Source organism: Pieris brassicae, chromosome 2 (genome assembly GCF_905147105.1).
Source record: "Pieris brassicae chromosome 2, ilPieBrab1.1, whole genome shotgun sequence".
In the NCBI taxonomy this organism is placed as follows: domain Eukaryota; kingdom Metazoa; phylum Arthropoda; class Insecta; order Lepidoptera; family Pieridae; genus Pieris; species Pieris brassicae.
In genome coordinates, this window is record NC_059666.1 from 22056645 (window position 1) to 22084390 (window position 27746).

Sequence of the window (27746 nt, forward strand, 5' to 3'; positions counted from 1 at the left end):
CACATCCACTGGCAGCTGTAGGGGGAGGGTCATTGAACTATGCCGGATACATCTACACAAGCGCAGGTGCGTGTGTGTAATAACATTGACATACATACAATGTTTTATTATGGCAATAGATAAAAAAAATTAAATGTTAATCGAATTCTTGTACGTAATTGTTTTAGTGTTAGTGTTTTTAACGCTAAGTAATACCTATCGTATGCATGAGATAACATATCTAATTACATTAAATACAAGTATTCAGCATATTTACTATTCTAAGCTCTTAAGTTCTATATAGTATTCATTACATAGATAATTCATGACGCTAAATGGTTATGTTTGCAGTCACAAATGGTATGCATTTACAAATAACATGTTTCAATTATCTGTATGATATATTCAAAATTATTTATTATGTAGATTTTATCTTAAGATTATGTTATCTTAGATAGACTAAAGAGTTACACGGTTTAAGGTGGCTAGTATGTATCGGTGTCTCGTTGTAAACATTGGATTTTAGTTACAGGTACATGACCTACCCTTGTTTCGATTCTCGAATAAGAGATGGCGCTCTATGTTCATTAAGGTCATAAGACACTTATTATTATTATTGGATTTTGGTAAGACAGGTTTCCTTTAAACAGATCAATATGGGAAATATTAAATTCGTACTTTGGCATAAAGGTTATACAATCATTACTGATAAAATTGCATTTTTTTTTCATAATTAATTTGCATTGATTATTCACAGTTATATAAAACGAAAGAAAAAATAATACTAACAAAACAATACCATTAAGAAATTGCAATATAATAATTAAATCATACAATAATTACTAATAATATTTTTTTTTTATTATTGCTTAAACATTATAAAACCTTGGTGTCTGATGGGCTACACCGGCGTCCTTTTGACTAATTCCTTTACTTGTAAACTTAAGTTTTAAGATAAAGTGTATATTTAAAAAATGTAATTATTTATTAAAACTTAAGCATAACAATCAAAAATACATTATTTTTAACATTTTCCTAATCTATATAGTAATAATAAATATAATTAACAATTAATGAAAATAACAATAACACAAATTTAAAAGTTTTGTCCCTGGCAGTGTATCTTTAACACTGACAGCATTTCCTTGCTGTATATTATATATATAGATACTTATTAAGTTAATATTAGTATTTCAAAAATATTTGTATATAATTATCTCGGTGACTAATGAAGCTGAAAATTATTTCGTACAAAAATACTATTATGCAAAAACGGAATGTTTACTCTCAAATAGGAAATAATTACTGAATCATAATTGAATTGCTAAAAATACTTTCCCTGTAGACTCGTGAACAGTATTTTAATTTTAATATCATTGAATCTCCGTTTTCGTTATAGCCTCAACACCGATAAAACCGAAAACACTCGTCATAAAAAAATATTTTTTATGTCATCAGAATTTCAGATAAAAATGATATTATGTCTGGAGTTTTGTTATCACGTTGTATAAAAATGGATTATGGGTAATTATATTATAAATATATACTTGAATATTTACGTACTGCTAAATTGTCTTGAATCAAGGCTTGATTGTAAATTCATCGTTTTTATTCGATTACTTTTATTAACAGCAGTTATTATTTAAATATACCTAAACTAGTAACGATAAAAAATATTTTAACTCAAATAATATAAAAGCAAAGCAATCTTTTTAGGTCTGGGCTTCAGATGTCTGTATCTGTTTCATAATCATTTGTCAATCCAATAGGTAAGTAGGTGATCAGCCTCCTGTGACACATGTCGTCGACTTTTTGGGTCTAAGGCAAGCCGGTTTCCTCACGATGTTTTATTTCACCGTTTGAGCGAATGTTTATTTCAAATTTACAAGTAAGTTCATTGGTTCACAGGCGGGGAATTGAACCTACGACCTCAGGTATTAGAGTCACATGGTGTTGGTTTGGCCAACACTGCTCTTGGTAGGGCGAATCCAAATCACAACTATTCTTGTGTAAAAGTCTTGTAAATTCAAATAATGTTCGTCATTACCATTATAATTCTTGATTGTTACAATAAAGCAGGATTCGCGGATTTTGACTGACGTTTCGTTTACTTATTAATCAATAGATGTCAGCAGTTATGTTAAAGAGCCAATCATTCTATAGTATGTTTAAACTCGTCATATTTTTCCGTAACATATCCGATTCTAACTGTATATCTAAAGTTAAAAAGAAATAGGGATGTTGTCGTCGGTCAGACCGTTAGGACTGACTTTGCGAGACGCAATATGCAAGCAGACTACATCTATAATAAATTAAATAGGCTGCTTAACATCTACCCGCTTACCGTCAATCTAAAAATACGACTAAAGGACTGGCTCATGAACATACCCTACGCAGAGTTGGAGCTTCTTCTCAGGCCTAGTATGTAGTACAGACTTTATTCATTCACTCACTGACTCACTCACTCACTCACACACTCACTTATGCACTCCAGTGTGTTGATAACAGTTAAAAATCAATAACAAAAAAAGAAAAAAAAAGTTAATAGAAGATGTAACTAAATTATATATAAATTAAATATTTTAAGGAATGTATAACTAAGTTTGTTATGAAAGAGCTGGAAACCCTGACACAGGTATATTTTTTAGAGGTTCCCAAATCTTACATATTGTAATGAAATTGAACCTAAAATGAATAAACATATTTTATTATTATTATTATTAAAGTCACTTACAGGTGAACGCAGAGATATTCATTAAGAGATAATGGTAACTTACACTTAAGTAAAGATTTAAATTAGTTTACCATGTAGAAAAAGGTATCACCTTCAGTTGGTCTCCATTAATCTGCCGCTATCAGTTATGTAAAGTTACTCACAGATTGCCTCGCTATGAACCACCAATAGGTGGCACTGCTAGATTAATCTAGCAGTGCCACTCTTTGCCAAAAGAGGGAACGGAGATATCTAAAAAGAATGATAGAAATATAGATGTGTTTATATGTAAATCATCTGAAATAAATTTTTTTTATGATTATTAATATAATATGTATAATGATACTATAATTAAGCTTCGTATTAATATTTTTTACAGGAATGGGACGCAAGGCTGGCAGGCTCTGATGTGGGAGTTGACACAGCTGTGCTATCAGACTTGTCATATCAGGCAGCTGAATGGCGGACTATGCAGGATGGGCAGAGAATCTTGACAACCACTCCATCTGTACTGGGAGGCTGTCGGGCCCAAGTTTACCGAGTCGCTGGAGCCACCCAGTGGTATACAGCTGTTATTGTTGGAGTCAATGAACATACAGGCGTAAGTTTTTTTAATTATTTGCATAATTTTTTTTTTCTTTTCTTAAATTAATTATTTTCTTGTTCTTTAACTATATTAAACGAAATCGAATTACTTTTTTTCAATCAAAATTAGTTTTGTTGATTAAGATGTTTATGAAACACATTTGAAAACATAATATATAGTTGTATATCATGTTCAAGATTTATTGGATGAAAGTCAGGCTTGTATATATATTTTGGTTGGTTCAACGTAATTGGATATGTCAGGACGACGAAACATTTTCACGTATTTTACCGCAACCAAGGTTTTGGCTTTCGGGTTAAATTAAAACTCGTACATTCTTTATAGAGGACGGATGTTGTGGTTCATTGTAGACGGTCAATTTCATTTAAAGGATATTGTTAGTCGTTTTATTTACTTACGTTATTATCTGGTAATAGTTGCTATTGGACATATAAACTAAGGCATGTCGAGCGTAAATATCAATGCCGTATAGTATTGTCTTTAATTAACATAGCTTTTACAAATTAAAAGAAAACAAATTTTTACCGGATTGCAGCTATCTTATAAACGTATAATTACTTTTTCATAATTTTAAGAGGACACTGTGAGTCATTTCTGCAAAAACCCATCATCTTTTAGTTTATACCAACTTCGGGGTAATAAATACAGATAACACAACTTTCGCTACAGCTGTGATACTTTTGACATTCAACACCTTTTGTCTTCAGGCACCGTGAAATTTAAAATTATGTAAATTATAAGTCTATAATAATACATAGCTTCAATCCGGTAACAAAGTGTCATCAATGCCGTATGTTAGGCATTGGGGTCTGATTACCTACTCGCCTTAAAAGATTAAAGAATTGCAAAAATCTGAAACATAAATCCCAATCCCTTGGGGTGAGAGTAACTGTCATTTAATACGCTATCTTTAGTATTATTTCATACATAAAAAAAGTATTTAAAATAATGGCTATCCCATTTAAAACTACTCAATAATGAGTGCAAATATGAGGCCCCGTTAACTTTTAAATCCAGTTAAACAAATCCTTTTCAACCTTAATCAAATTTAGTCATCAAACCATAACTAAAGTCGTTATACCTTAAGACAAGTCATTAGGGTTCTGGGGAGGCAGTGTTCACTTAACTGTACAGGCATTCTACAAGATAATTCTGAAACAGGAAGTTCCCAGTGAAACCAGTTTAGCCTGTGTCGGCATCCCGTCTAGGGTTATCAACCGGACCCTTTAATCGTAATTAAGGGTACAGTACAGAAAGAGAGACAGCCAACAGACGATATATAATACAACTTATTAATTTCTGTAAATCTTGTTGTCTAGATTACACAATACAAAAGAAGAAAACGTACAAAGCAAAATGATATAGTCTGTAATTTAAATATGATATAACAATAAATTTATACAAGACCATAGCGTTAACAATATTTCCTTAAAAACATTATTTTCTTTCAACAAATTATGATTGGAAATTGACAAATCGTGTAGCAAGGATTGCGTTATGCGTTATAATTATATATAGCATACATAGCAGAGCATAGATCACCTACTGGCCAATATATATTATCTTATCGTACTCATAGTCATTAAATTATCTGTATGATAATAAAGTATTAGTTGTAGATTTACAATTATATTTCTAAAACGCATTCAGATACACAATGAATGCCGGTTATGTTGACTTTGAATTATGAAAACACCTTTTTAGCTACCTGTGTTGAGCTTTTTTTCGTAATCCTATTATTATTAGAGCTTTATTATTCAATCCATACAACGATTGCTTAGTGAACATTTCGTATTATGGGTATTAGTTGTAAAATATTCGGTTAGTTTTTTGTGGTCTACTATTGTATGGCACCTTTTAGAGTAAAAGCCTCGTCCATATTTTTCCATTTCTCAATGCATTGTTCTGATCTAATTTTCTCGTTTTGGATGATAGGGATTTTACGTTAATTTTAATTCTTGTGACGTGGAGCGCGTTTGTTTATTTTTGTCCTGTTGCTCATATTTATTATATGCAATGAGGGGGGGGGGTGTTAAATGGTAGTGGTGGTGGTCGTACATTTGACTAAGTCTGCCTAATGCCGCTGCGTTGTGGGGATGTGCTCTCATGATGCAGATGGTGTAGCGCTATGGATATTCTTATTACTCCTTTTAAACACATACCGCGATAGCTTACCAAGTCGAGGCCAAAATAGTCATTGTATGTCCGGGCTGCGCGATACAAAACTGAGTTTTTACGTAGTTGGTGAGGATCGTGAAACAATTATTGAAAACTTTAATAACCTTATGTACCTGTTAACTTAATAACCCTAAGCACGATTGTAATATCCAAGCAGGCAAGTGATGATGCTCCTTTTTTCTAATCACACTTCAAAGGAAGTCAGAACATGGTCTCCATATCATATTTTATAAGAAAGTCGACTGTGGTAAACAGCTTTCCAATTATCGACATTTTAATAAGATACCAGTTTTGGTCTGGACCCGTTTTTGTCCACAATTTAATTGATGTAGAATTGTAACGGATGTAATGTCGGAGCCTGTTAAACATAAATATTTATGTCTCATTCTTAATCCTTCGTTTCAATATCGTTGCGTAACTGGAGTTTTTTTATACATTTTTCAATGTGATAAAATGCGACCTAAAATTTTCGAAAGTAATGATTTTTAAGGTGGATTACCTTAAAAATATATACTTATATAGTAATATACTAAAATATAATCTATATATAGCAACAGACTCTGTAACAGCTCGGAACCAGCTGCTCACCGAAGTCTTTCCGTACCAGAATTGGTACGCTCTTTTCTTGAAGGACCCGTGGAAGGACCAATAGGTTTGGAAATACTTCAGTGGGTAGCTGGTTCCACATAGTCGCGCGGCAAAACTGCCCTAAAAACGTTCAATTGTGGAACGACGGACGTCGAGGTGATACGGATGGAATTTCGTATTCTGCCTCGCAGTCCGCTGATGTAACTGAGCTACTGCTATTAAAAAAAATGGTAAGATAGAGAATGCAAACGAAAGCACTTCGTTCATGATACTTAAGATTTTAAGTCAAAAGTGTCAACTTTATTTTCGTATCCCGTGGAATTATACTTCTATATTTTGATATACCTCATGAACTTTTACTCTGCTTCGACGTATAACCAATCGTAACGACTTGGTTACATTGTTAACAAGTTTGCAGGTGGTATCCCCCTATTCCAAACTTTGTTCCACTTGTTTTGAAACGGTTTATTGCTTTTCTTTCATCTCGGGAGACGGGTGCTGAAATGTTGTCAGGAATATAATTGAATTTTGTTTTTTTTTTTCTATGTAACATTTGTTTTGTGAAATTTTAGATCATGTTTGGCGTCATAGTTACGATTTACAGATTACCGCGGTTATGGAAACTAATACGGTAGTACCATGCACATATTTCATTAGGACACCTTTATGTGTCAATTGTCAAGTCTTCAAAAATGACGAATGTCAAAAATGACGCTTCAGTTATACGAAGATTTTTCGTGACTTTAAAAAAGAAAGAAATGGCTATAATAAAAGCTGAAAATAATCAAAATAGGTGTGTTGGAGTGTTTTTTGTATGTATACGTGAGTATTTCCGTTTATAGCACATAATTCGTACGATTAATACAAAATTTGATTGGACGGAAAGGATTTGTGGAATTACCATATTTAAGAACCTAAATGAGATTCAAAATACAAATAAAAATTCTATAAAAGACAATTGACCTTTTATTCGACTGTTAATAGAACAACAATATAAACGTAAAATCTTTTCCTGTAATGTATAGGAAGTAATACGGTCGCATCAAACTCATCAGAACTCTGTCAGAGTTTGAAATTCGAATTTATCTTCAACTTCTATGTAATTACTGTTAAAAAGTTAAGACGTTAAACAAATTTATACTCCGAATTAACGAGTAGCGAAGTTGGGAACGTCCGAGACGTCAAAGTTTCTACCCCACCCCCTCGGTAACCCGAGTAACTTTGTCTTTGTTCCGAGTTGTGCTGAACTTGGTCCTTAGACATGTTTATCAACATTCTTTTACGTCAAAACTTATGAAACCAATTCACACCTATATAAAGTAACTTTTAAAACAGATTGTGTTTAATATTGGCTGAATTTTGGTTATTGAAATCACTTTATGATTAAGTTATTTACACGAGTCCTGTCACGCCCCGTGTAGTAGTACTAGAGTTGTATAATTCAATAATTGTATGAATCTCATAATTAATGTTGAATAGGCCCCAAAACTACTAGATTTATTTGAAATTCTTTACCATTAGAAACCATTATCCCTCCTGTACATAGGAATATAAACAAAAGTAAAGGACACTTAGGCTATAACTTTAATAGGGATTTTATTTGGTATTTTATGCTGCGAAACGCTGTTGAAACTATAGACCATAAAGCAAAGTGATGCTACAGTTGCCTGTAGAAGACAAAGTTTCCAAATATAGATAACAACATATTGAGCCATGCCCTACTGGGATATAAATGGTATATAATATTTTAAAGGTCCATAATCCGTACCTAAAAAATATATAGTTTTCGTAAATGAATTTATGATGCGATATGCCTGTGCAAAAGTCTTGCTGTACCCTGGTCAGTTAGCAGGCATCGTTTGAGAATAAAAGCTTAGAACAAAGGCGAAAACAGTTAACGGCGAACACACAATGCTTGAGAGTGCACTGAATTCTAAAACATGTAGACGAGGTGCACAAATAAAATGGGTCAGTGTACTGCGCTCATTGTATAGAATTTATAAAGCTTTTTTCTAAGCTTTAATTCATTTCATTATCTAAATAATATGTCTATTCAATCAAGTTCGTGACTGTATGACCTTAACCTCGTCGAGGTGGGGCGATCGCGTTTGTTTATATTTCACAGTTCGTTTGTTTTGGCCCGTCAAATGTACTTTTATGCGCCTAATACTGAAGAATGTATTGTGGTCCAACAGAAGAGGCAACATAAACATTCTTGCCTTTATAGCGTGGGACAGTGTTTCGACCATAAGTTTTGACAACAATTATGACATTATAATAATTAATATAACGTTTGCATTCCTAGTTTTATATTACTGATTGTTCGGTTTTTATAATTAATCTGAATGTACTTCTTTCATTGTAAATAAAGTAATAATTGTATTTCGTAAAATGCTTTCGTAAGCCAGTTCCAATTACCACACCCGTTCTGATATGAAGTTATTTTCAAATAACATATGTACGAACAGAAAACATTTAACGGTAATGAAATTCTGTGATTTATCATATTGTATACAGATTTTTATTCAAAGTTTATGAAGTGTTAGATATTCTTTGTTGATATAAATACAAATATGAACGGCGATATAACATATAACAGACACCTAGTTGTGGGCGTGAGAAAGTTGTAGCCCTGGTTGGTTGTTATTATGATTTAAAAAGTGATGTTTGGATATTATGTAAACACAAAGTTTCAGATTCAGGTAGGGATATATGGCTACTCCAATGAAAGGCTCGATAACATGAAAAGGTTATATATGTATAAAAAATATATGCCGTAAACACGTTAGCTTTGTAAATTGATACACCAATACATTTTTGACTCAACTGAAAATTGGATGCGTAAAAGCTGCTAGATAAACATTTTGCCTAATCTTAACTGTTTTGTTTTCCAGGAGCTGACAGTGACCGACGATACGGTTCTCGAAGAGCACAGCGAAGACCCAGCTTTGGTTCAAATGAGGCTTCTCGGCGATGGAGGTGAGTTCCAATTTTAAATATAAACGCTGTTTGAACTTTTATTACCAAACTTTCACATAATAAGAAAACTTTTCGAAACTTCTCAACCCGATGGCACGATAGTTCAAGTATACGTCAATACCAGTGTGTGACATTCTGAACGCTTGTCATACAATTTCTATCACACTATGTGATAACGGTGAAAGGAATCCAAATTAATCAGGTTCTGTTTGATGAAGAGGAAAGAGAGTCAGTATGGTTTACAGATATTTCTCGTCGTAAACAAAGAGACCAGCGTTTGATTTGAACTTTAAATGTGACTAGTTCATAAATATGTCTGATAGCTATATCTCAAAAACTGCTATACTACTAGTGCTCAAGAGCTGCTATAGAAAAAAATTGGTATATTTACTCAACACTAAAAAAATAATATTTTGTACCTTTCAGTTTAAAATTAGCCCTTTACGTTACTCAAATTTTATACAAAATGTTTTGTTATTAAGGATTTTTTACAGTAGTCCAAGCAAAAATAGTAGCTAAATTCGAAAAGTTAACTCAAATGTAAAAATCTGGCAAAAAAAATTCAGCCTCGATGTGTGTGAACGTAACGAAAAGTAATTTTAAAACTACGTATTTCTTATTCAAATAAAAACATTTGGAAACAATATGACACATAACCTCACAATGCAATAAAAATAGTTTAACAACTTCGCATAAAACATACATAGTGGAGCGTAATATTATCTTGCATTATTGTACACAGAATTCACGTGTCAGCGATAAAGTTACTCGTGTATTTAATATATATATAGCTTGTATGTAATGTTATGTAAACTATGATATTATGGCTGCGCATCCGTCTAGGTTATATACACCAGAAGATTTTGTAGTATATAATGTTATATTGATAGCACGTTCATTAGCCTTATGTTATTGTCTTGACGGCGGAAAACATTCGTTTCCATTGCATACCCTAACATATAAAATGAAGTCACCCCCCCCCCCCCCCCCCCCCGCCATGTTAAAAAAACTTGGCAATTAAAAAAGAGGCCTAGAACGTCTTCCGTTCTACGCCCTTGATTTGAGAACTGGCAGTAAATATAAAATTAAAGCATTTCATATATATTTGTTTATTGACGTGCATAAGTGTACGTTGAGTTACCTAAATGAATAAATGTATTAACCAATGGACAGTGTTACACCTGAGGAAGGCTTAATAACACAAAACAATAATGTATTATTGTTTTTATATTAATAAATCCAAGAACAAGTTAATTAACTGAGATATAACAATAATTGTTGAAGGTAGCAAAATTAAAATATTCAAATTCACGTCGGTGTAAGGTAGCTAGAATTAAAATTATAATTCGATTTTCGAATATCAGAATTATTCATCTCTTATATTCCATCCTGTTCAAACCTAAAACTCCTTCCAATTCAAATTTTTGAGAGCCCATAGCTATAGATTGCGTTCTGAAATCCTATCTCGTAACTCTTCCTTGCTCGGCGAATCCTTTAAAATCGCAATGAAGTTATGGATTTCACTTCCTGTCTCTTCGCTTAGCTCCTTCTCTATCTTACTTTAATTCTCTACTGTTCAAACCTGTCCACATCGCTGTCCGATCCCCTGTCCGATCACACACACTGATCTAAATTTATTGTGATTCACGTGCTTCCTTATTTTTCATGTGTCCTTTTTTTAATATTGTCCTGTTCACTGTTTAATTGCTTTGATTCATTTGTTTGTCTATATGTCTTATGTATTTTAGCACTTCCAGTCTTATCTCATTTATTATTTTATTTTCTTCTCACATTGGTTGCCTGGAAGATATCGCTCGAAAGCGATTAGGCTAATCAACTGTATTATTTTTATGTATTCAACGAAGTGTTAATGAACAAAGCTTGACTATTATGTGATACACCTCTGATGACACGAAATGGTATCATGATGCATCAATTTCAAAACAGCTTTGCGCTTAAATACAAATGTATTGGTTTTATTTACTATAAAGCCACGCCTGCAACCTGTAATTAAACTCAAATTAATTTTGTAAACGAGATATTCGATCTTTATATCTTAACTCAAAGTATATATTTAAACTGACTTTGATCATATAAATTATCAATTTCGGATTCACACACGCAGTAATCAGTATTGTATTGATTTACACCATAATGTTCCCTGTTTGTATGTTTGTAAGTAGTAAAATAGCTTGCACATGAAATCTTCGTGTTATTGTAACCTGTATCAGGTAGCCTAAGTGCATAATTGGATGCAAGAAGCCGTAGAAAATAAAGCATTGTTTGCAAGTTCGCATGTATCATGTTCTTAATATAAACTAGACTTCTGTATTGAACATTGCTCTTTATATATTTGCCTTTTGCCCTATTCCTATACAACAATGTATACTTCGCCTATCAGCTTTCATGTTTTTCCATGTTACAAATGGTAACCATAGTAACACATATACATATCTATTGTCCCTGACCAAGGAGTTTGGGTTGACAATGTAAAGCGACTGACGAATGACGTATGGATGACGTATGTTGACCAATGACAAGCAAACGTAACGCTTGCGTTTAGTCTTCGTTTTCACATCCTCAATTTCTTAGCACGAAAAGTAGGTAAAGTCAAAGTTAAGTCTAAAGAAGCTCCCTGTGAGCTTATTTAGGAAGCTCAGTCATGAGTAGAAACTGTACAAATTCTCTCGAAATGAACTGTCAAAAACTGACATTATTGACGTTGTAGGAAAGCTTGATGTATTCGGACACGTCTTTTGCTAACAATTATAAATAATAATTGTAATTAAATTTTACTCAGATTTTAAATTAAATATGGCCATTCAATACGAATATCTTTCAATTATTTGTACGTATTAGTTAGCCATTTCCGCCCCACACAAGCCCGAACAAACATTTTGTCGTTGGCACGAACAGTTTTAATTAAACTTTTTAAGGGATATAAACATTTTAATTACATCGTTATTTAGAATGGTCAGCGTGATGTCTTAAAGAAGTTGTATCCCATTACTTACGTAAAGACAAAAGGACTGTTCATATATTTCATACCTTCTCTATTAATTCCTTGGCTCGGTATATTCTGTGCAGGTTATCTCATATAAGACAATCGATTTAAATTTTCATAAGTATTTTTTGTTACAGTGATTGAGTCCATTATGCGCGGAGAAGTCGTGGGAGTCATGCCGAGAAGATCTCGCTCCAATCTCCAAGTAAGTTTGCAACAATATAATGTTTGAAGAGCGCCAATTGGACATAGCACGCTCATAGTGTTTGATATTTGTTTCGATATAGCTCAAGCAATAGTTTAACATAGGTAAGAAAAACGTTTTAAGTATAAATGAATCCTTTTTTTCATGTAGTATGATTCCATTTTTCCTGGAAATGTTTTAAGACCATTAGAAAAACTGAAACGTTTGAAGATAAATCTAAAATAAATAAAGTTCCATCAGCAATGTTTTTTGGTTATTTGTTAATTTCAATACAAACGTATAGTAAACTAGACGTTTTGCTTTCACTTTTCAATTATGAGAGCCTAATAAAATAATGATATTAACGCCATCTACAGACACGAAGGTATAATAGTGATAATCCAGCGGAATATTTTTAACATAAATTCGCATTAACCAAAGAAGCAATAGATTTGACTCTCAAACTAAGTCTAATTTAATTAAAATACGAGTACTTGAATGATAAATGAGGACATTAACATCGCTGTATTCCTGAACTAAGTAAGGTAGGTCTATCGACCCATCAGGCGCCGTGTGACATGTTCTACTATTTTTAACTAAAGCTAAAGACGGGTATGACTCAGAGGACTCATTGCAATATTCTTCCTTTTGCCGGTGCTAATTCTAACCATAGTAAGATTTCAGACGAGCCACGGAGCCCGGAAATATCTAAAATAATGATATGTATGTTCACAGTTGTCTATAGAAACATACTATAAAGACGCTTACGATCGTTGGGAATTGTTGTTCTATTGTAGAATACTCATGTTATTGGTGTAATTGATTTCATAATCCGTTACAACGTAACGTAACAAAGTAAACAGGTAACGTAAATAATTTATATAAAAATCTATACTAAGTATATAGCCGAAACTGGAACATAATACATACAAAAATATTGTAACATTAACGAAAAGAAAACATCAATAAAAAATATTGTAGATAGTGTTTTACATACGAAAGATTGCCTACGACATCTATAAATCGTTGTTGTGTACACACATATCAAAATACTATGACAAATGCGACCGATATAGATATTGTATAACCATTTGTATATGTATTTAAATGCAACATTTTATAACGAAAATGAATCGATAAAGTTGAAATCGAATCGTTTAGTAATTGGCTTATCTCCCAGGCTCTAAAAATGTTTTCTGTATAGAAGTTTTAAATTTAATAAAACTATATAATAACTAGGCGGACAATGAAAGTAAGCTCCACATGGTGAAGTTAACGATAGGGTTTCTGCATCACTAAACTCATTAGAATATTGAACGAGAACTTCGAACATTGTTCAAAACTAATGTTAATCGCTGGTTGTTTGAGTTGTTTGGTAATGCTTGACTTCTGGGAAAATCTAATTTAGTACACTTCCAACACTAGATAATTAGCTTTTAGTCATAAACCTGTCTAGTTTATTTTAGTTTGACGTCTGCTTTTGACTCCTATGATTCATATTAAAATAAATGTTTAGATATGAAGCTTTGACATTATTTATAAGTAATTTCGAGTGTTTTACGGCAGTCTCTCGCTTAGCTATAACGCACTCAAAATGTCGAGTTAAGTAGAGAGAGAAAAAATCATAATATCAGTGACGCAACGCGAGCGTTTTTTAAAGCAATTTATGCCGCGCACCACCGCTATGTGGAACCAGCTACCTACTGAAGTATTTCCGAACCAATTCGACTTAGGGTCCTTAAAGAAAATAGCGAACCAATTCTTAAAGGCAGCACTTGCGAGCCTTCTAGAAGTGCGAGTGTCCATGGGCGGCGATATCACTTGAGAGGACGTGAGCCTCCTCTTTCGCGTTTTCCTCCTATAACATAAAAAATACAACCCTTTTTAGGTCTGGGACTCAGATTTCTGTTTTTTTTTTCTCAGCTTCAGCTTCTTGTGACAAACAACATCGACTTCTCGGTTCTGAGGCAAGCCGGTTCCCTCACGATGTTTTCCTTTACCATTTTAGCGTGTTGAATGTTAAATGCGAAAGAAAGAAACTCCATTGGTGCTTCACAAAGTCTGCAAAGGCTGGTACAGCTGCAGCGTCTCGTGCACACGCGTTCACGCATACATGATATTATTTTAGTGAGCTGTTGGTGTATTGTTCAGCTAATAACATTTTGGAACACACATGAGTCCTGTCATCAATTGATGAATATTGGAATAAAAAATTACTATTCAGCTGTTATGATTCAGATCACACTTGATCAAATGAAATCTATACAGATGTACAACTGGAGATCGAACCTACGACTTCAGGAATACGAGTCGCATACTGAAGCCTGAAGACTGCTTATAATTTGTAATAAATCGGGGCCTTAAATTATGTAATTAAAAACTAAGCCAAACAATTTTTATCATAAATTTCAAATGTAGGTAATAAAATTGTCCTTAAATGAGCAATTTCCACACACTTTGTGAACTTAACAATTTGAATCCGACCGAAAATTTAAGTCGACATAAATCCAGCGAATAATACGATTAAGTCCAGCGTTGCGTTCCAATGTCCCCCTCAGCAATTTGTCTGGTTCAGCGACCCTTTTCGGAGGCATAAGCTCCGGTAAATCTATGAACAATTCATCTTAAGGATGCCTATCCGTCCTATAAGTAAACATTGTTAGATGTAGCATACTTTTTACTTTCGATCAAAGAACCTCAATTCGCTGACTGAATTTGTAATTCAAACTTATGTAACATTAATGGTTCGCTACAGAATTCTTTAAAAAATCATCGAAAATAGTTTTTACCTATTGTTAGGAACTTTTATCTTCGTCGTTTCAGCACTGCTGGACATAGGCCGCTCCCCTATATACGACCAATTTCCCGCGGTTTGCATTCAATGCCATCCCTCCACCCTTACCAGGTCATCTACCCACCTAGTGGGTGGCCGTCCATCACCGACTGGTCCTGGGCCTCCTAATAGAACTTTATTATCCCATCGACCATTCGTTCTTTGGGAATTTTTTTTGGGCATGTCAATTAAGAAACTTGAACTTTTCACCTGCATCTTAAATGTCTTTTAGGCCAGTGGCATATTGCCTGTTTAGTATAAAACGCTTGTGTTCCAAGCGTAAATATAAAATCTTTTGGAGTATATATTACTTATACGCTTTATCATCGTTTGAGTACATTTTCTTAGCCAGTAAATAACGTCAAGAAGTTGGCACTAACCCCACACGAGTTCACTTTTTCTATTTTAACTAGATCACTGACGTTTTTGTTTTGAATTGGAAAAACCGTTGAATCATGTTCGACTCAAATTTCAATTTGAGATTTTCTAAAATAAACTTTAGTGGTTATATATTAACATTTTTGAAGTAATAATATTATAATACTGACACATTCTATAGTTAGCAAGTAGAGATTTCTTATAGTGTTGATTTAATTTTTTTTAAGTAACGGATATGTGGCACGACTAACCAACTAACCAGATGTTAAGTGATACTGCCGCCCATGGATACATTGCCAGAATGCTCGCAAGTGCGTTGCCGGCCTTTCAAGAATTGGTACGCTCTTTTCTTGAAGGATCCTAAGTTGAATTTGTTTGGATTTACTTCAGTGGGCTGCTGGTTTCATATAGGGATGGTGCGCGGGATACTGCCTTAAAAAACGTTCAGTTGTGGAATCACGGATAATGAGATGATACGGAAAATAATCTATATATGGTATATAGAATCGTTAATAGAGATAGAATTACATTAACCTTTTTCTGGAATGCAGTGTGACGCCCTCAAGGAAATTTCAAAAATCATTTTCCAGTAGCTCAAAATGGTTCAAACAAAATCCTATTACTAAAAACTTACAACTTTCGAGAATTGAAGGCGGCGAGGGGAGACAAAAAGAAGTAACAAAAACTGATTAAACAACAAACATACAACAATAGTTATTAATTTACAAAATTTGTCCCAAGAGTTTAAATCTGTGAATGTGATGAACAAATAATCTCGAAAGTTTATATCAAAGAGATTTGAACTCCGGTTTTAATTTGCAGAAACATTTTCGGAGTCGACTTGGAATCCAGCCAGTAACATCTTCCACCTCGTGGCTAATTCTAATAAATTATTATCTAGTCACTAGTACATTGGTAACTTAGAAGTTATTTGGGAATAAATAATAATACACATAGTCCTTCAACGAATCAGGACGACACGAAAGTTTATGCAGACTGTTGAAATACGGGAAGTCGCAAATCTTGGACACGTTTGCGTCATCAAAGATATGAATTACTGCAGCTTATAATGATGGGGGAATTTCAAGGCAAGATATTGGCTGGTAAAAGGAAGTAATCGTGGAAGCGGAACGTATGAGCGTGGACCTGCATCACAGAAACCAATGAGCTTTTTAGACTAGTGCAAGATACCCGACAATTCAAGTTGTTAAAAGCTAACTTAGTAATAAAATGGGACCTGAAGAATAAGAAGAAATAATACACGTATCAAGGACGTAGCATTTCAAGAATGTTTACAAGCAAACGTTGAAAAAGAATATTTTTATGGTCTGTGAATTGAAGAAAATGGAAGCTTATTTCCGGAAGCTCCGTGAGAGTCTCGCATAGATTGAAACTTTTCCTATTATCGTAGAAGTGAACTCATTTTAAAAGAAAATAATTGTATTAGATAACAATGACTATCAACACAGCAGTGTTGACCTAGTAGCTTTAGCGTGCGACTCTCATCACTGAGGTCTGGATGGACTTTCTTTCCATGTGCAGATTAAACATTCGCTCGAATGAAGGAAAACATCGCGAGGAACATCCACCCGTCAAAAGTCGATGGCGTGTGTCTGCATTGCCTATTAGATTGACAAATTAAACATATACAGAAATAGCCTAGACCTAAAACGTTGTAGCGCCACTGATTTATTTATTTTAAAGTGCATCAACGTAAGCACAACATAATTAAGACTCCTTAGTTACGACTAGAGAAATTGAAGATATAGAATTGACGTTTTATTCACATTAAAAAGCTCTACATATTCTAATTATAAATACAGAAATGACCATTGAAACAATTACAAACATTAACAGTGTAGTAGATTTTAGTTAGAGGGCTATAATGAAGATATAAGTCAATGTTTCGCAAACACTATCCCCAATGATGCTACCTCATATTTATTCATGAGTTAATTAAATCGATTGCATTATTCATTCACCATATTCAAACACGCTTAACCTAGATATCGGTAACGCCAATCTTTCGATTAAAATACCTGTATTCGCAGGCTCGAGTGGAATAATAATCGATTTTTTACTGCACTGTCAATTCGACTTGGACAGCATAACGATGATTGATCACAAATATTTGCATTTTCTGTCCGTTATCATAAATTTATAGGGTAAGGACAAATCACGTTTATTAGATTTCATTTTAGTATATTGATATCTTATCCTAATTTTTTTACGCTTTAATTACGTATGTATTTGTCTGTTGTTGGGGTCGGTCTTAGGGCCTGATTTATAGAATGAGTAACTTTAGTTTTCTTTGCGTAAAGCAAATCGAGAGATATTCAGAGATATAACTGGATAGTACGTTTTATGGTTTTAATGTTGTTTTCGTCTATTCCAATTCCAATTTGTGTCTATTGTTTTTATTATATTAGTGAATTTATGTGTTGTGAACGACTTAAAATTATATAGTTGAAACTTGAAGGAAATGCTAGTGTAATGTGTTGGTATTTCATTGGCTAATTGTGGTCCTATAGTAGAAAAGTTTACATTGAAAGTTGCACAAATATTGGTTGGTAGTTAACTCTTTGGTGACTATTATGAGTTTTGGATGTGTGCTTAGTAAATTACCGTCAAAAATGTCTAATATTAGCGTATTAATAAAAGGGCCTAGAACTAAAATTAGGATGGCTGACGAACGATCTTATTCTATTAAGTTTCTCATGTAAATAATAATCATTTTTTTTATAATGAATAACGTTTTTTAAACGTTATTTCTCATTACAAGTTTAGTTTAAATTAGTTTTTTGTTTATACTTAACGCAAGGCCTTTATTGACCAAGTATAAATTCCGAGAAAGTACAAAACTAAACATTTGTACTATTTATATAGCGTTGACCTACACAGCCAATGATAACAAATCTGTCAAAATTGAATGTACATCAGTGTAAGTGGGGTGAGTAATCGGCAAAGTTTGCTTGGGCCGACTTTCCACCTCTGCCATAGTTAGTTCCGAGTTTTCGTGCAGCGGATGGGATATCGATCGCGACTGGATGCCGGGTCTCGTCTGGCTCGGCTGCCCCCTTCCCATTCTCCAGGGGGAGATCAGAAGGGTCTGTTTAATGTGCCACTCACTGCTTACTTTGTTCTTGTTTTATTTGAAGGTTAATATTATTCATATTGACCTGAAGCACTCTTTTACCTTTGAATTAGATCGCTCTATTTTTTGTTCCTTTCGATAGATATATAATGTAGGAATTACCAATGTTAGAAATTGTTTATGCTAATGAATTAATAATATACAAACAAGTCTGTCTATCTATTACACGAATACATACTCAATATGTGTTCAATTGTTCTTAAATAAATAAAAAAGCGATACAACGAAAGCATGTTAATAACACTCCCGATGAAGTAATCAATACGATACTGTCAAAGCGTGTAACGAAAACGATGACCTTGCATGCGGAAGGTGCAATATATGACGGGAGTGCGAAGTCTAATTAATTATGCAAGCCTGTCTGGTGGCCGGGTCCGCGTGTAGGCGCGGGGGAGCGGGCTGAAGGGGCAAGGAAGGGGCAGCCTCTCCCCCTCTCGGCTCCAGTTTGCGCCATTCTCGCGCGCCGGCACTACACTCGGCTACTCTTTACTCGAAACCGTTTACGGAACGCATCTTACCTTTCACCGCACTATCGTCACATGCTAGATTAATGTTACGCGTGACGTCGTGAAGTGATTTTGGTGATTTGTGGCCAGTTGGAGCGAGCTGACCTTCTACCGGTACATATTCTATTATTATAACCGCTTAAGCACTTGGTCATTGACATGAGCGCTTATAGTTTAATTTCTTTGTGTTCATTTGTGTGCGTCTGTTATTATTAAGCAAATACTTTTGTTTAATAATTAGCAGTATTAATCTGCAGAGTAACATCTTTCATTTATCTACAAGAGTGAACGCGCTTTAGAAAGCTAATTAGCATATAATGCTATGTGCACACCGGCCTAATATCTTTTGTACTTATATTACACACATACATATACGGAAACGTGTTATATGTATTATGCAGTTGCGGCAACTATGTAGATTTAGCGCATACAAAGTAGCTACTGATAGCCACACCCCGATAATACCACTATCTCACTCACACCTGTGCTTTAAATAATATTCCATCTCAATTTCCTAGATCCATTTACCATAAGAATTATGATGATAAAGTTTTGTTGGTCAATATCCTTATCCTAGATTTCGTAATGTTTAATGCACTTTTGTTTATCAGTGTAGCGTTGTTTCTATAACAGCGTCGTCTTGGAAGGAAATAGCTCGATTATCCCGCTTCGATGTTTGCTTTTGTTCTTTTCTAACTTCTTTGTTAGTCGTTATTGTTCCTTTGTTCGGTAATATAAAACGACCGCATCGCATAACTATTTATAAACATTCGTTGATTGAATTCTATTGTGTAACTACTTTTTAATACACCTTTATTTTAAGAGTTTTACAAAAGAGGAGACAATTTAGCTCCATAAACGGAATTAAATGCTCCAGTAGGCAGAAATATAGTCTTACTTCCCACGTCCGCCCACGGTCGCATGTTTCAGCCACGTAAATAAATCTCACCTGACAACCTACAACGATACCATAGGCTTAACTCTGATCTTAAATCGTGTGTAATTGTACTTTCAAATATAAAGCGGTTAGACCAGAATTCCAAACAATTGTTGCACGGAAGATTTCTGTCGGTCGAGTCGTGATTCTTGTTAAGTTCAGAGAGTCACGGCACTGTTGCGTTCCGATTAACGATAATAGCCATTCGAGATGCGCCATTATGCTAATCTTCTGTTTTGATTTAACAAGTCTCGACGGTTGACGTCATTTACTCATGTATGCTCTTTTGGCCAATTAGTTATTGTATAGCTTGCTAATTGTTGGGCTACCGTTATTTCAGATTCTTCTTTCGCTTCGCTGCCCGCTTTAATGTTTTTGTGTCGGTTTGAAGTTTGACCCTAATTTTAGGTTTATTGTTCTTGCGTTGCGCATCTAATTAATTAAAACGTGTCATATCTATTAATACGTTTTCTCGTTTATATAAATTATTGTTTCATTTGTATCAACATGTAGCGAGGAATAATTTGGATTATGGTTGTATTTGCTACTAAATGCCAGCGGTAGCTAACCTTATTTACGTTGTAATCTAGTTAGAGAGGGCATATCCATCGCTTGTGGACTAGAGAAACCGGTTAACGGTGGGGTCCGGGAAGGGAGGCACCAGTCGAGCGAGTCGTGTTGCACTCTTGCCCTCCGGCACTCCAAGATTGAGATAAATGTACCGGGAACACGCCGCATATACTTTAATCGTGGTATTTTAAACGTGCTCTGAGAAAGTTTTTTTTTGTGATATTGTGCGATTGTGCAAATGTACGGGAATATCGCGATGAATGATGTGTGTGTAAGTTGTCTTCGGGTCATTGTAACGTGTATATAGATCGTTGGCTTAACCTGTTATCGTGAAAACTCGTTTGTGTGGCTTCATGGTTTGAATGCGATTTAAATTTTATCGCTTTTTAATTGGATTATTTGTTTAGATTAAATAATGAGTGTGAAGTACCGTAACTTGTATGAGTTAGACATTATATAATAACAGGTCAAGTTGAGTGGAGTAGGGTATAATCCTTGAAACACACCTCAAGCTGTATATCATATATTTATATAAAACCTCTTTAAGTGCTATCAACGCTTTCTGTATGTAATGTAAAAAGATGACATATACCAAAGAAGAAATTAAGAAATTGATATTTCAATGTGTGGTACTCCAGTACTAAAGACTCCTTGTCATGTCATCGAAAATGTGTGTCAATGATAAAAATAACTTCGACAAATTTAATAGTTTTCAATTGACCTTGAATCGTAAATCGTGCTTTAATGAGTCCTATTTGTAACAAAGTATTAAATTAAATAAAAACGTTGGATATTATAATTTAATTCAATCATTTAATTTTAATAAATAAGTATATACGTTCTACTTAGGGTACACATCGTACTAATTAAAACTATGTATATGTTTTTAGGCAAAACATTTTTAAGGGTTAAGTTTTGCTATGCTGTTAGAATATTAAAATCTGAATATTACGTTTTACTCAAAAGAGGGTGGGGTACATGAATTGCAATCTAGCCAGTATAATAATTATTGCTAATAAGTAATATTTTGTTGACTTGATTTCCTAACGTACTAGTGAATTTAAACTAAGCTAATGTTCATTAACAGTCTTAGTGTTCTATGTTTTGATACTTTCGTGTGTCCAAGCTACCGTATTTGCATTTATGTTGACTTCACTACTTTAACTCAAAGAGTTTAGTTCTCTTCAGCCGTTTTGTTCCTGATGTACCAAGAAGTTGGATTGCCTTAAAATTCACATAGTTAAAATAATATTACTATACATTTCGTAGTACATTAATTCGTAAACACTTACTTACATATATCAGACCTCTGTTCTATCATCCGGGAATCGAAGACCTCTTAGAGATACTATTTGTTTTTGTGTGAAAAGTAAACATACATTGTTATGTTATATAAGAAAGAATGTAGGGTTGCATATGCATCTTAATCTGTGTAAACAGCGCGGATCGAAAAGGTCAAAGCGGTCGGTTATGTAATTTATTATGCAATATTCATTTATAGCTTCACCTCTATCGATTTTTGTAATATTAACTCTTTTTATAAAGCCATATAATACAGTTATTATGTTTCATATTTCCTCCTTTTAACACAAATATAATTTTCATAATCTATATAGATCTTTAAAACTGCGCCACGCCCCAAATACTAAATTAGTATACAATCAAACGGACCTTTGTTAATTATATTTTACATAATCAGTACAGTATATCATTACAAACATGACTACTGTTAAACAACATTAAAGAAAATGTAATATTGTAAATATTAGCTAATATTGTTCACTAGTGGTTAGAAAGGAACCTCAGTGAAACCACTCGGTTTATATCTTTGGATCTTTATCGAGGAAACATATTGATTTGTCTTCTTCTTCAGGTGCCACTTTATTAATAAGGCAGACAACCTTTTAACTTTAACACATTGAATTTCCTGGTAGGTATCCTATGCTAGTCTAAAAAACTCCATGGCTGATGTGGAGCCAGTCCACTCCTCCACTCCTTTCAATACTACCACCCCGTATTTTGCCCATCATTATAAGCTGCAACAAGTCATATCGATGATGACGCAATATATTGATATACCAATCTAATTTTTTATAAAAAGACAATAGGTAACGGTTTGGATAAGTTGTAAGAGCACTTAGCCATAGAAATTCACAGCGAAACAAATCGCAGCTGTATTATGAGAAATGACCGGTGCTAAAGTCAGTACAAGGATACTCTATAATGACATTTAAATTGTCTTTCCTATTAGAATTATTTATTACTTTATTGTTTTATACTCCGGCTTCTATTGAACGAATCTAACCTCAATGGCGTGGGCGTTACACGTGGTGAAATTTCCAATAACTTCCTTTGACCTTATTGGAAACGGCTTGTTTACTGTTTTTAAAAGCAATCAACTCGGTAATAACTTCCTTTAGTTTTTACATCTACCGTTTTCTCAGCAATATTAGTACCATGTATTGGAAGGCAGAACATTTGTAAATGTAAGTTTAATGACCTTTATTTGAATAAGATTTTCCTTTATGGATGACTATAACAGAAGCATGCGTTTTGGGAATATCCAGATTGAACCTGCCAAACAAGCTGGGTCTGGATTTCCATAGTTGATGCCCTCACACTTTGCATCAATGTATTTTTTTATTCTCAACTTGTTGTTTTGTTTCCCTATAAGTGCTTGTATGTGTCTAAATCTTATATTTTGTTTTTATTATGTATCAGTGTGCAATTAAAATAAAAAAACAGTGTTTTTAAACGTTTGACATATGCATTGCCTACATCGATATCTTCATATAAACTGATAATCTAATTTAGTACACCAAAATTTATTCTTGTTCTCTTAACAATGTATCCCACACCTTTGTTTGATCACGATTTAGTTTGTCTCTTGCAGTGAGTACAATCAGTTGCTATTCATAATTTATGTACGGCTATTGTACGGAGAGTATTCACTTGTGAGTTACGGTTCACTACACTCTCACAATAGCTATCTTGTTTATTGTGCATATCAAAGGCCCTGCCTAGCTTTAATATGGAACCTACGAAGCCTTGTCTGATATGCAACCTGTGCTCGGCTCGTTTAACAAATTTGATTACATCGTTTACATGAGTAACATCAATTGATGGTTACATTTGTGTGGGTTTTAATGATTGTCGAGTTGTTTTAATGTTAACTGGAAATAGTTATAATTCATCTTCAGTCGTATTTTCAGTTCTTAAATCTTGATCATCTTCTTAAATGAAAGTTAGGAGCAAAGATTTATTTGATTCGGGCATTCGCGGGATTTTTTTCTTATCCACTTAAATATAAGTTCATTGCGTGAACTTTGGTCCAGATCCAAGGACTGGAATGAAAATCATAAATTACATTGATGCAACAGCAAACACTTAAATTGTTTAAACGTTTTTGATGCGGAACTTACTTGATTTTGATTTGTTACGGCTGCAGCCTAATTACTTCCTCGCTTTTTATCATTTTTGTAATGTTATTTTGTCATTTACCGTTATCTAATTGTATGATTGAAATTGGACCATCCATTGTTAGTCTATTTCCCTTTTTATATCTACAGATTTATAATATTTCAGAACTTTAAAAAACTGGTTTTTGTTCTTATTTTATTAAACCACAGCTCATTTACGTATAGTGTAGGGTTGCCATTATTAGTGAAATAATCATCTATATTTTAACAAACGTACGAAATAATACTTCAAACTTTTGCCTATTTCTTTTTAAGTAAAAAAGGAATAGGTTTCTCAATTTAACCGTATATATTTTCTATGTGTTCGCGGATGATTTCTTGGTTTATAAACCGATTTTGATGATTATTTTTTTTGTTAGAAAGGGTAAGACATCCATGAGAAACCCATCATTCCTAGGAAACTTCGAAAATCTGTTTGAAATCAAATGATGATATGATTTCTCCGGTCGTCATTACGGTTGACATGTATTCTCAGAATGAATTTTTTTCTAATGAATGGTTTTTGAACACGACATGCTTTATACCGCAATTCCATTTTGTACTAAAGATGACTGTAATGCAAATTGTAACCACAATATGCAACAAAGTTATTCAAATAGAACAATATAAGGATATTTTAAAACCACAGACACATAAAATGGGTCGTTTGTTTTGTCTTAAACGTATGTTAATACACAGGCCAGTAATATTTTATCTACAGATATTACGTTGCAATGTTGCCTTTTGTACTATCATTACATTATAGGCGTGATTTAACCGGATGTTTTAACAATCTTCGTACATATGTGTATCTTCTAATGTTTACGTTAACATGTTAAGAATTGGGCCAAATTTTTTAAATAAATTTTAAATTTAACAAAGCAACCCGCGTCCATGGAGTGTTTAATATCATTATGAACATACTTAGGGTATGCGAAAACTAGACGTTCCTCTCATTCAGACTCTAGTAAGTCACTAATGCATGGACTTACATTGCCAGAGGGCTGGCGCGTTGTCGGCATTTTAACAATTGGTACGCCCAGTTGCGTCGAGGTGATTAGGGTGGAATATTCTGCCTCCACGTCCGATGATGAAACTCAGCTGCAGTTATTCATCAGAACAACTCTGAACACTCCGTGGTATTTTCGGTTGATGATTCAGAGAGACATCACATCTCTAGGCAATTCTAGGGGATCAAGCCGCTCGTAAAGTGACTGGTCTGGTGGTCTGGTGGACTGACAACAGAAAGAGACATATATATGTACTGTGTTTTATCTGTAATAAATAGACGATAGTTACGATGGCTTTGGCAAAAGATCTAGTGTATGAATAGTTAGTGATAATTAAGATTGCGTTCCGTGGCAACAGTGGCGTGAAATTTAAATGAAAAGATTTTGTAATTGAACTTCTGCGAGTAAGGCTTTTGAAATGAAAGGCGTAGAGGCATTAAACAGGCGTGTGCACTGCTGTCATTAATGTCAAGCATACGTGAGCTCGAGGGGGAGAAATAGAGGCCGCACTAGCATTTATACCCGCGAATATACTACGCAATGTGTGGTCTACGGTAATTTCGTATGGTAGCAGAAATTATGACAATAAATATCTAATTTTTATTTATAAGTAATCTAAACAAAGCCATTGTTAAAAAAATATATGAAACAGGAAACATCAAGTCAATTAGGTATGTCATAAAAAACTGAAAATAAACAATTTAATATTTTAATGAAAATAAATTGTTACTACTGCTAAATAGTCTTCCCGCTTCTTAAAATATTTCCTTACATCCTCTTTGGTATGGTGGAAAATGACACATCAAAATGCTTTTTATCAAACATTTGAATAAACACATTTTATTTTTATATAATTTAGCTGTAATTTTTATTAAAATGCTTTGATTACTACAAACTTTAAGAAGTGTGACAGTGTTATTAACAGATTTCGCTTTGCTTTTCGTTGGTTATTCTCTGGGTTGAAATCTTTTGATTTGATGATGTATCGCGCGGGTTGTATAGTGCGGACGTCTAAGGGTGTGTAGCAATTGCTACTTCACCCCTTGCTTAGGAAACAATCTTTTATGAGCTATTCTAGAGAATTTAACTAACTTGTGTTTTGGCGTTACCACTAGATGGCAGTAGGGGTCTTCAACACTCACATATGACTAACATTTAGACTAGTTTTATTTTCAAGTAATTTATACCGATATAAGAATTATTAATGAAACAATTCTTAATAAAATTATCAAATGATTAGTACGTTTATTATTACACAAAATCGTATCGCTAATAGGAAAAAGATATTGTTATAAACAATTCAGCTAATTAATCTTGTTACTATTTGGAATTTGCCAAGATATCCAATATTTTTGATAACATAGCATTATCTTGTACAATCGGAGCCCTGGCCTACTTCGTATGTCATACATGTCTACTTTCTACATCACTTTCACTTCTCTTATGAATTCTATTAGATTATATGAGAATATTAGTAACAAATGCTACTGTATGGTGGGTCGTAAAAACTTTTGGAAATAACAATTGAAATTCTGTAGGATTTCTAGGAAAAAATTAATGTAAACTTGTAACTTTGCTTGTTTCAATTGGAAAAGATAGTCTACCTGTATATCCAGGAATGCTTTATCATAAATCAAATTGTTGAGGGTATAGTAATCATATAGAATCTGTTCAACCTAATATGCAAAATTATCGAGTCATGGTGTTTGTAATTAAGCTCCTCCGAAAAGGCTCGACCAATATTCGATTTTTGTGAAATTTCGGTGTGTGCAAATTGTTTGTGAATCGGATAACATCTAGTTTTTATCCCCTCAAATGTTAAGGTTATCCCTAAATTTTTATTTTTTAGACCAAATTTTTTGTTTAATACAAAAATACATACAACCCTTAATTTTGCACCCCTCTTTACGGTCGAGCCCTATTTTTTATTTGTTAATTAAAAACTTATTGAGCTCTCAGGTTTATTTAGAGAAAAATTCACAGAGAAACCTAAAAAGTTGTCATTTCATGTTCCAAATTGTTCCATGTTGGTATTTACTAAAAACGTAGGCTAAATAAAATCATATTAAGTCGAAACAAAGCTCGCCGGGGCAGCTAGTATACCTAAAAGTAGTTTAGGTGAGGCTTAAACTACAATTGATTTATTTGAATTCGTATAAATATAGAATTTAAGCCAGGTTAGCGAATCAGGTTTTCTTCTATGGGTTTATTTCTTGTATAACAAATTGCAGTGATGAAAGAGAAGTACATGTTTGTAAACACGCCTACAAAACGTTGATGAATGTGCCTCGTTCGATGTTTATTTATTGAATTTGCTTTGATCACGATTTAATGTTACAGTTCATTGATCTATTTATATTAAGCAATAGTTTTGTAAGCGTAATACGAGATTCAAATAACATTATTGTTCATGTTATTTTTACGCAAACTAGCACAGTTAAATTGCTTACAAAATTAGAATTTATTGCTAAACTTAAATTATTGAATTCATTCTCTAAACCATCATTTAATAGGAAATTGAATAAGCGAAGATTAATCAGTTAAGTAATGTTTATCTGAGACAATATTAATAGAGAATATTTCAGTTTTTATGTTTCGTATTTTTACCGTTTTTTTGATAGTTTTAATGTTAACCATACAGTCAACATCGTTTACGACGACATCGTTT

At 33.6% G+C, this 27746-nt stretch overlaps 1 protein-coding gene across 1 annotated transcript in view; it reads left to right on the top strand.

Annotated features, from left to right (window-relative positions):
• Window positions 1-27746, top strand: part of LOC123720840 (lysine-specific demethylase 3A) — a 137070-nt gene that overhangs the window by 46349 nt on the left and 62975 nt on the right. Inside the window, exons 4-6 of the mRNA XM_045677629.1 lie at window positions 3072-3293; window positions 8960-9044; window positions 12186-12253. Coding sequence (XP_045533585.1) covers window positions 3072-3293; window positions 8960-9044; window positions 12186-12253 — 375 coding nt within the window. The remainder of the gene's footprint in view (window positions 1-3071; window positions 3294-8959; window positions 9045-12185; window positions 12254-27746) is intronic.